General features: G+C 48.9%; 1 protein-coding gene across 3 annotated transcripts in view; it reads left to right on the top strand.

Moving 5' to 3' along the window:
* Positions 1-359: 359 nt before the first annotated feature.
* BAZ1A (bromodomain adjacent to zinc finger domain 1A) overlaps positions 360-10,941 on the top strand; it is a 100,545-nt gene continuing 89,963 nt past the window's right edge. For 2 of the 3 annotated variants that reach the window (XM_070427919.1, XM_070427900.1), the window contains exons 1-2: positions 360-464; positions 925-1,103. In XM_070427919.1, coding sequence (XP_070284020.1) covers positions 991-1,103 — 113 coding nt within the window. In that variant the 5' untranslated portion in view covers positions 360-464; positions 925-990. Of the gene's footprint in view, positions 465-901; positions 1,104-10,941 lie in introns of those variants that run through there. The other variant, XM_070427909.1, reaches the window with a different exon arrangement.

Below are 10,941 nucleotides of genomic sequence, written 5' to 3'. Positions count from 1 at the left end.
GGCTTTACTCGGGGAGCGACGCGCGCGTGAACCCCCGGCGCTCTCCCCCGATCTCGGGGCTGATAGTCTCCAACATGGAGGATGCTTCTGATTCTTCGCGAGGGGCTGTTCCATTAATTAATAATGTGGCTCTCCCAGGCTTTCCGCCGTCTCTTCCTGTATCAGTGACAAGCTGCAAAAGTCACCGAGCAGCCAATAAAAAGGTAGCAGCGAGAAGTGCAAGGCTCCTCCCAACAGCTCTTCCTCCTTCGGAGCCGAAAGTCGCTCAGAAACTTCCCGGGAGCTCCGCGAGGCGGGGAAGTGGCGGCGGGACGCGATCCCGCGCGGGGCCAGGCCGTGGCAGCTGAAGCCTCGGCGGCCGGCGGCGCGGCGGGCCGGCGGGCGGCGCCCCCCCGGGAGGTCGGAGCCCCCCGCTCGCGGCCGGGGTCTCGGCGAAGGTGAAGTGTCAGCCGGCGCGCTCGCAGGTGAGGGCTCCGTGCGCTCGCTCGGGAGCCGGCCGGCGCGGGCGGGGAGCGGAGGGCAGGGAGCGCGGGAACAAAGCGGCGGGGGCCGGGGCCGCCCGCGGCGAGCTCCCCTGCGGCGTCGGGCCGGCTGCGCGCCGAGCACGTTGGGAGCCGGCGGCGGGCGGGGAGCCGCGCGGGGGGAGGGGGCCGCCGCCGCCGCCGCCGCTCCCGCACCGCCCGCCCGGGCGGCCGGCCCCATTGTGAGCCGGCAAACCGGCGTGCGGAGGTGGGGCGCGCCGGGAGGGCAGCGGCGGCGGCGGCTCTGCTGGCTCCACGCCGGGGCGGCGACAGCAGCGACCTCGTCTCCGCTGGCAGCCGCGGCGCGTCAGTCGCACAAAAGGCGGTCGGGCTCCGCGGCGCGTGGACCGGCCCATGCCGCCGCCGAGCGCGCCCCGGCTGACGGGCTCTCCTTTCCCCCCAGTGCCGATCGGGAAGCGGGGCCGACGCGGGCGGACGGACCCCGGGGTGAGCCCGCGGGCGGACGGAGATGCCGCTGCTCCACCGAAAGCCGTTTGTGAGACAGAAGCCGCCCGCGGACCTGCGGCCCGACGAGGAAGTTTTCTACTGTAGAGTCACCAACGAAATCTTCCGCCACTACGAGTAAGGACCGGGCCGGCGCGGGGCGCGGGGCGCGGGGTGCGGGAGGGGGGTGCCCTCCCCGGCGTCCTTTTGTCTCCCTTTCCTCGCCCTGGACTTCAGGCGGGGAGACGTGAAAGTGCCAGGTGGCCCGGGCCGCGTTTCTCGGTTCCCCGAGCCCGACCCGGTGACGTCGCGGGGCCCCGGGCGGCCCGACCCGCGGCGGGTCCGGGGGCAGCGGGCGGAGCCGGGAAGGCCGGGGTCCGCGGCCGGCCGTGCGGGCGGCTGCTTCGCCGGGGCTGCCCCCTCGGCCGGGCGGCGGAAACTCCGCGCCTCGCCCCTCCCCTCCCCTCCCCTCCCTTCCCCGCCGCGGCCACACGCGCACTCCGGGGCCAGTTCCGGGATCCCCGCCCGGCAGCGAGGGGATCCCCGCCCGGGTCAGTGGCACGGGGCCGCGGTCCCCGGCCCGGAGAGGGAATCCCCGCCCCTGGGGGCCGGAAACGGCCGCGCTGGGCGTCGTTTTCTGGGACCGGAGCGGAGCCTGACATTGAGCCGCCCGGGGTAGGGGCGGGAGGGAGCGGGCTGGGAGTCCGGGAAGGAGCGGGGCCGGGACTGGACGGTCCCCCGGGGCCTCGGGAACGGGGCGGCCAGGCCTCGCAGTGGGCGCCACGAGCCGTGCGCTGTCACCGCCTCTTCTTGGTGACTAACTCCGGGCCCCGGGGAACTCGGCGTCTCCGCCCCCGGGAGACGGGTGAGGAAGAAGTCGGGGCTGGGAGGGGGAAGAGGAGGGGGAGGGAGCCAGGCCCTGGGCGCCCCAGTTTTCACTTTCGCACAGCCCCGGGGCCGCCCGGAGCGTCAGGGGAGGGAGGAGGGGAGGACAAGTTCAACGGCAGCCGCCGCCGGCCTCTCTGTCCCCCGCGCATGTGGCTGCCTGACATGTGCCACTCGCTATTGTTTTGATAAGAATCCGGAGCTGCTGCCTGTGTAGCTTCATCCCCTACGTTTTCAGTCCTTCTCCTGGTTCATTTATCCCAAGAGATCCCCTTATCTTGTTACACCAAACAGCGAAGTGCTTTAGAGATCTTTGTTTAAACACAGAATCACCAATGAATTGATCAATCACGAAAACAGCCTAATTCTCCCTTTGCTTATGCTCTATCCTCTCCGCTCAGAAGGAATCCTTTGTGGCTTAGAAACCAAGGGTTCCAGCAACCAAATAGGTTGTATGTTAAGACGCACCTTTTCTGAGTAGGGGGCTTGATCCAGGGAGGACTTGAGTCAGATTGCACCTGTCTGAGAAATGAGTGCGTGGTGAAGTTAGAAAAGGCATTTCCTTTGAGCCTTTTTCTTCAGCTCCACAGAAAGAATTACACATAAATATGTTAGATCTAGAGAAGTTTTTCAGCAGACAGTACTTTTTAATAGGAGTGCACATCTTACTCTGCTCCTGTACAGACTTGTTTTGTTACTTGTAACTATTTTAAGTGAGCTTGGATTAGGTAACTTGACAAGGATGATGCCTCATTTTTCAAAGTTTTAAGTTAAAATCCTTGGTAATAATTCCAATATTTTTTTTAAAATTGTACTTAAGAACGACAACAAAATAGGAAAGGGGCTTAGATTTCAAACTGTTCTCTCCTTTGATATAAGCGATCTTAACTTTTTAAGAAGGTCTCACTTTATCTGGGAGACTGCACATGGATGTTATCTTTTTAAATCAAACACTTTTCATATACTTTGGTTCTTTTTTTTAAATACATTTAATTGATTTTTTACAGAGAGGAAGGGAGAGGGATAGAGAGTTAGAAACATCAATGAGAAACATTGATCAGAAGCCTCCTGCACACCCCCTACTGGGGATGTGCCCAGCAACCAAGGTACATACATGCCCTTAACCAGAATCAAACCTGGGACCCTTCAGTCCGCAGGCCCACGCTCTATCCACTGAGCCAAACCGGTTACGGCAATACTTTGGTTCTTGATAATTTACTATTCATGGAGAAATTTGAAATACCAAAGTAAAGGAAGAGACTTTTGTTATTCCAAATGTACTACTTTCCACTAATAAAGAACTGTGTCCTTTGTAGCCTTATGATATTAAATTAAAAAAAACAAAAACACTAGTTTTTTGTTGTTTCCTCTGTGCTGATATGTTTGGGTTTTGGGAAATTACAAGCAGATCAGGAGATGCAATTGGCTTGGGAGCAAAGATATTAAATCATTTACCCTGAACAAAGCAGAGCTACTGCTGTTCTTAGGTATTCATCTTCAGAACTTTGAATTGGCAAAACTGGAATAATTTAATTGTGTTAAATTTTTGATTACTTTATCTTTTTCTTAGATGATTACAAAGAAATCTTTTCAAAAATATATTCACAGTAGATGGTATATAGTAATGTGACCCTTGGCTGAAGAAACTATGAAGGAAACCTCTGTTTCACTCACTCATTAAATCACCAATTGGTTTATGTGAATTTGTTTGAAGATTCCTTAAGTGCATTCTCTTGAATTTATTTTATATTTGTCCAGTATGCTCACCTATTTGCTCAGGTTTTGGATTTCTTGAATATAACTTTCTGTTTCAATCAGTCTCAAAGAGATCTTCTATACTATCCCACCTTGTTCATTCCTCAACACAATGCAAAATAACTTTTCCCTCTAACTCTGGTTAGTAGAGGTTGCTAGTGACTTTTTGATTGCCAAATAGTTTTCTGTCTTTATCTTACTTGATATTATAGTCTAACACTTCCTCCTTTGACCTCCTAGGCAGCTGTGGCCAATCCCTTCATTTTATCTAGTGTGATGCCTATTATTGTACTGTAATGTAATGTATTTGTTGCCTCACATTTTCTCTTTACCTAGTCCCTGAATTCTTTGAGAAAGAGACTATGACCAGGATAGATATTTAATGGTTATACAATGCAAACTGCTTTATGTTGTTTATTTGAACTACATATTCTCTAACTAATTGCTAATCCTTGTTTGACTTGCTTTCCATAAGTAAAGAAGACTTGTTAAAAATAGCACATTGTCTTGGCCGGTTGCTCAGTGGTTAGAGCATTAGCCCGAGGGCTAAAGGGTCTTGGGTTCAATTCATGTATCTCAGTTGCAGGCTCAATCCCCAGTTGGGGCACATGCAGGAGGCAGCTAATTGATGTGTCACTCTCACATTGATGTTCTCCCTCTCTGTCTCTCTTCCTCCCTTCCACTCTCTCTAAAAATCAATGGAAAAAATGTCCTCGGTAAGGATGAACCAAAAAAAAGCACATTAACCATAGGTAAATGCATAAGCTAAAGTGCAAAAGAATGAAATTGAACTACTGTTTTGCTATATACAGAAAAATTAACTCAAAATGGATTAAAGACTTGAACATAAGAACTGAAGCCATAAAACTCCTAGAAGAAAACATAGTTGGTAAGTTCCTTGACATCAGTCTTAAGGATAATTTTTTAAATCTGACATCAAAAGCACAAATAACAAAAGGAAAAATAAAAAGTGGAACTACATCAAACTAAAAAGCTTCTGCACAGCAAAGGTAACCATCAACAAAATGAAAAGGCAACCTACTGAATGGGAGAAAGTATTTGCAAGTCACATAGCTGATAGCAGTTAATATCCAAAATATATAAAGAACTCATACAACTCAATAGCAAAAAACCATACAACCTGGTTTAAAAATGAGCATAAGATCTGAATAGATACTTTTGCAAAGAAGACAAACCAGTGAGCAACAAGTAATGAAGAGGTGCTCTACGTCATAAATAATCAGGGAAATGCAAATCAGAACCTTAATGATTATCACCTAACACCTGTTAGAATACCTATTATCAAAAAGACTAGAATAACAACTGTTGTTGAGGATGTAGAGAAAAGGGAGCCCTTGTGCACTCTTGGGGAGAATGTCAGTTGGTGCAGCCACTATGGAAAACAGCACCATATGGTCCAGCAATTCCATTTCTGAGTATTTATGCAAAGAAAATAAAAACATTAATTTGAAAAAATAAGCTTCCCCATGTCCATTGAAGTATTTACAATAACCTGGATATGCAACAACCTAACTGTCCATTGATGATATACTGGGATAGCTTTTCTCACCAGATGGTCTTTCATCCTCAGAAGGCTAATCTGGGCTTCTTCACTTGCTGGTCTCAGGGTTCCAAGAGAGTGAGAGCAGAAGTCTCTCAATGTCATCTCTTTTTGTGTTGGTCAAAGTCAATATCAAGCCCAGCCCAGATTTAAGGGTTGGTAAAATAGACTCTACCTCTTATAAAAGGAATGTCTGAGTCATATTTCTAAGGAGCCCACACACCTTCAACCCTCTTTACAAACAGTGTAAGCAGTTGATAGGATTTTATGCTTAGGTCATCCTGATTAGATTTTGGGATATTTCCTGATAGTTCTTCTTCCTATGCCCCTTCCCAGGGCCAAACTTTCTCTTCAAAGGTTTTCAAGTCTTATGTGTTCCTCTGACGTTGTTCCGCTATTATACTAGTTACTAGAGACCCGGTGCAGGAAATTCGTGCACAGGTGCAGTCCCTAGACCTGGCTGGCAATCGAAGCACGAGTGTCCTCTGGGGCCTGGGCAGCACCTGGGCTCCCTTGCACCCCACCTCTGCCTGAGTCATCAGGCTCCCACCTGGCTCCCTCAGTGTCTGGGAGCTGGGCGGCAACCCCGCCCCCTACCACCGCCATTGGTCGCCATCTGTGGGGCGATCAGGCCCCGCTCACACTCGCCTTGACCTGGCGGCGCCCACTCACCTTCTCCACCATCCCGCCACAGTCCTGCTCTCATTGGGGCCAGCAGCGCCTCCACTGCCACCCACTGCTGCATCGCCAATGTCCACCATGTCCCGCACTGCCTCCTGGTGGTCAGTGCATGTCATAGTGAGCGGTTGAACTCCCAGTTGAACTCCTGGTTGAGGGGGCAATTTGCATATTAGGCTTTTATTATATAGGACTAGGGGCCTAGTGCACAAATTCGTGCACCTTGAAAGGAACTGTGGGCCGCGAGGCTGCAGTGGGCACAGGGGTGGGTCTTGGCCCATCCTCTGCACCACAGCCTGGGCCCTCCTGCCGTGGCCCCCAGTCCCTTATCTGCCAGCAGCCCCACTCCTGCCGCCGCTGCTCCCATGCACTAACAGCACCAGCCCCACTCACACTCGCTGACGGCGCAGGGCGATTGGGGCTGGCGCTGTCAGCAGATGCGAGCAGAGGGTGCGAGCAGTGGCTGCTGCCCCGATTGCCCCTCAGGAGCCGGGGGAGGTGGAGAAGCCCTTGGGTGATCGGGGCTGGCAGCTGCTGCTCACACCTGCTGATGGTGCCAAGCCATCAGGATTGGCACTGGCAGCGGGTGCAAACAGTGGCTCCAGTGGCAGCTGCGGGTGCGAGTGGTGCCGTCGCTGGCAACGGGTGCAAGAGGCAGCTGCTGGCCCCGATCACCCCTCAGGAGCAAGGGGAGGTGGAGAAGCCCAAGGCAGAAGGTGCAAGCACCCAGCAGGACCATGGCGCATGGGAGCAAAGAATTTTCAGTAACCACCAAAGGCACGCCCTGATGATAGTGATCGGCGACCCGCCTTGGCCTGGAGCCCCCCCCCACCTGCTCCACCATCCCACCACGGCCAACGGCCACCATGTTCTGCACATGCCCCCTGCTGGTCAGCTCACATCATAGCAACCGGTTGTTCGGTTGTTCCACTGTTGGGTCTATTTGCATATTAGGGTTTTATATAGAGAGAGATTTTCCTATGTATTCTTCTGGGACCTCTCTGCAAATACGGTACCCGAACAATAAGAAATTGATACTATTACTGAGTGTGCGTATAATATGCATGTAGTACATATAGTATTATATATTATTTAATTTTCATATTGACTGTTCATGAAAGATATTATCCTCATTTTACAGAAGGGGAACCAGGTTTAGTAAGTTGTATAACTTACCCAAAATCACATTCTACAAGTGGTAAAGCTGAGATTCAGATACTTTCCTCTCTCCTTCCCATTCATGTGTACTTTCTCTGTCTAAATACACAAAAACAAATGACTGCCAGTAAGAATACATTTATTTATTCTTTTTTAAATTAATTTTAAATTTAATTTTCTACCTCCATTTACCCCCTCTATGTCTTCTTCCACCTCCACCCACCCCCTTCCCACCTCCACAGTCACCACACTTGTCCATGTCCATGAGTTCTCTCTCTTTTTTTTACTTTTTTGTTCATTCCATCTACCCTCCCCTGAACACCACCACCCCACACCAGAGCTATCTGCCTGCTTTCTATCTATGAGTCTGTCTCTATTCTGTTTGGTAGTTCAGTTTGTTCATTAAATTCCATATGTGAGTGAAACCATATGGTACTTATCTTTCTCTGCATTTTTTATTCTTTTTAAAAAATATTTTTTTTTATTGATTTCAGAGAGGAAGGGGAAGGGAGAGAGAGAGAGAAACATCAATGATGAGAGAGAATCATTGATCTGCTGCCTTCTGCACACTTCCTACTGAGGATCGAGCCTGCAACCTGGGCATGTCCCCTTGATCGGAATCGAACCCGGCACCCTTCAGTCCTCAGGTCGACGCTCTACCCAGGGGCCAAACCAGCTAGGGCCATTTGTTTATTCTTGACACTATACTTTGATGAGTTTTTGGAGATGCTGAGATGATTTTTCCCTGCAATGAGAAATTAATGTATGTCTACAACACAGCATAAATCACATATGTGCTATGGGAGTCAGTAATGGTAGTATAGAAAATTGAGCTGATAACTGCTGTGAAGTTGAGGAGACCCCCCCCAAATTGGAGATATCCCAGTTGGGTCCTGAGAGATGAAGCTGTCAAGACACAGAATGAGGAAAAGGGCATTCTAGGCAGAGAATGCTCTAAAAATACTTTTTAAGCAGAAAAAATGATATAAGGCACAGAAATGTGAATTTGTAGTTTGGTTGAAATTTGCCTTTTTCATATTCATTATTGTTAAGCTAGGAAATTTATTAAGCTTTTATAAAGTTCCACTTGTTGATTTTTATGTAAGTTTTTAGTCTCTAGATTTTAAAAATCTGCATTGCTAATCCTCACCTTGGTATCCATCTGCAGATTTTAGGAGCCTGCCTTGTATGTCGTCATTAACTAGGTCTATTTGATAACACTAAGTGCAAAAGTAATCTTTCATTAAAGTTTTTTTTAAAACTAAGCTTTATATTTTTAATTAGTCATACTTTCCCCCTGACCATTCATAGTAAATGTAATAAATATAATTTTCAGCCCAGCGTTCATGACTCAGTGATTGAGTGTGGACTTGTGGACCTGTGAACCAAGAGGTCATGGTTTGATTCCTGGTCAGAGCACAGGCTTGGTCCCCAGTTGGGGGTGGGGGGATGTAGGAGGCAGCCAATCAGTGATTCTCTCTCATTGATGTTTCTATCTCTCTCCCTCTCCATTCCTCTCTGAAATCAATAAAAATATATTTTTAAAAAGTAAATGTAGCCGAAACTGGTTTGGCTCAGTGGATAGAGCGTCAGCCTGTGGACTGAAGGGTTCCGGGTTCGATTCCGGTCAAGGGCATGTACCTGGGTTGCGGGCACATCCCCAGTAGGGAATGTGCAGGAGGCGGCTGATCGATGTTTCTCTCTCATCGATGTTTCTGGCTCTCTATCTCTCTCCCTTCCTCTCTGTAAAAAATCAATAAAATATATTTTTTAAAAAAAGTAAATGTAATTTTCATCTAAGCTGGGATTTCTCTATATCTGTACTAATGAAAGGGTAATATACTAATTAGAATGGGAGACCTTCCAGACATCCTTCCAGACAAAGCCATGGTGGCAGGGCCAAGGCAGAGGCGGTTAGGGGCGATCAGGCCAGGAGGGGAGGGCAGTTGGGGGTGATCAGGCTGGCAAGGGGGGGGGGCGGCAGTTGGGGCTAGCAGGCTGACGGGGGTGGGGGGCAGTTGGGGGCAATTAAGCCAGTGAGGGGGGGCAATTGGGGGCGAACAGGCTGGCAGGGGGGCAGTTGGGGGTGATCAGGCCAGCAAGGGGGGGGTAGTTGGGGGTGATCAGGCTGGCAGGGGGGGGGGCAGTTGGGGGCGATCAGGCTGGCTGGGGGGCAGTTGGGGGCAAGCAGACTGGCAGGGGGGCAATTGGGGGTGATCAGGCCAGCAGGGGGGGCAGTTGGGGGCAAGAAGGCCGGCGGGGAGGGTGCAGTTGGGGATGAGCAGGCCGGCATGCAAGAGTGGTTAGGGTCGATAAGGCAGGCGAGCGGTTAGGAGCCAGCAGTCCCAGATTGCGATAGGGATTGGGCCTAAACTGGCAGTTGGACATACCCCAAGGGGTCCCAGATTACAGAGGGTGCAGGCTGAGCTGAGGGACAACCCCCCCGCCCCCCACCCCCATGCACGAATTTCATGCACCGGGCCACTAGTTGTATAACATAAGGCATGTGAAATCTACCATCCCCAGGATTGTTTGATCTGTTTTTGTAACTCAGTCAGTAAAGGAAATTGTTAGAACAATATATGCTGTCTTCTAGCAATTACTATTTTTCTAAGTTTAGAAGCCATACTTTCTTGTCTGGCTGTACCATATGCTGTTTAAGTCAGGAATTATGTTAATTTTTATCCTATGGCTGCATTTCTCAGTTATACTAATTATTTTGTGGATAGGGGAGTTTATGTCCCTTGGATCTTTTCTGCGTTATTGTCCAGATACCTAGTAATTTAAGAGTATGTTGCTCTTTGTTCCTTAGTTTGTTCACCAGAGAGTTGGTTGATTTTATGTTAGAGGTGCGTTCTTACCAGTAATGGACCTGGTAACTCAGAAACAATTTTTTGTTAAGAAAAAATGGTAAAGAGCACAGGTCATCAAACTTTTTCTTAAACGGCCAGATAATCAATATTTTAGGGTTTGCAGGCCACAGGGTGTCTGTTGCACCTACTCAACTCTCAGATTATATGTGAGAAAGCAGTCAGACAATACCTGAAGGTGTGGGTGTGGTTGTGTTCCAGTAAAAATGCAAAAACAGGTGGAAGGCTAGATTTGGCCTCTTGGCCAGTGATATGCCAGTTTCTGGTAAAGAAGATTGTTGAAGGTATATAGTAATAAATTAGAGACATAATAATCTGCACTAGCCTAAAGATATATTGTGTCAAACTGTACTTTGTATTTTATAAATTTTTGATCATAATAGTAAAATGTGCTTCTTGTAAAACTTTCATTTTATAATATAGAAATTGAACAGGCACTGTAACCTACACCCTAGAGAGTAGTTCTCAACCTTCTGGCCCTTTAAATACAGTTCCTCATGTTGTGACCCAACCATAAAATTATTTTCGTTGCTACTTCATAACTGTAATGTTGCTACTGTTAAGAATCATAATGTAAATATCTGATATGCAGGATGGTCTTAGGCGACCCCAGTGAAAGGGTCGTTTGACCGCCAAAGGGGTCTCGACCCACAGGTTGAGAACCGCTGCAGAGTTTAGTACTATTAACAAAATCTTAAAGATTTGAATGTATATGATAAATGGGTGAAGAGCAGAATTGCAGAAGTGGGAGAAAGTGAAGGTACATAATGTTAGAGATGTAATGTTAGAGATGGGGCCTTGCTGGTAAGGGGTGATGAATAGGAAAAATAGCCCTTGGGCTTTTTACCCCTTGCATTAAAATTGCCACTGTGGTGGTAATGTGCCCTGCCTCCCTCCTCCTGTGGGTAGATCTTTGTGCACAGCAGTATTGTAATGTAACAACAACTTTGTAGGTAGACACAAAGGAGGCAAATAGTACAAACACTTTGCAGGAGGTGGTGAAAATCTGGTGTAGAAGGGCAACTGTACATCACTGGTTACTGACTACCCAATTTTTCTGCTTGGTGAC

Source organism: Myotis yumanensis, unplaced genomic scaffold, assembly GCF_028538775.1.
Source record: "Myotis yumanensis isolate MYYU_CA2020_CCGP unplaced genomic scaffold, mMyoYum1.0.hap1 SCAF_1, whole genome shotgun sequence".
Classification (NCBI taxonomy): Eukaryota; Metazoa; Chordata; class Mammalia; order Chiroptera; family Vespertilionidae; genus Myotis; species Myotis yumanensis.
The sequence above is the reverse complement of the archived record's forward strand: the minus strand, read 5'-3'. Positions and strand labels throughout refer to the sequence as shown.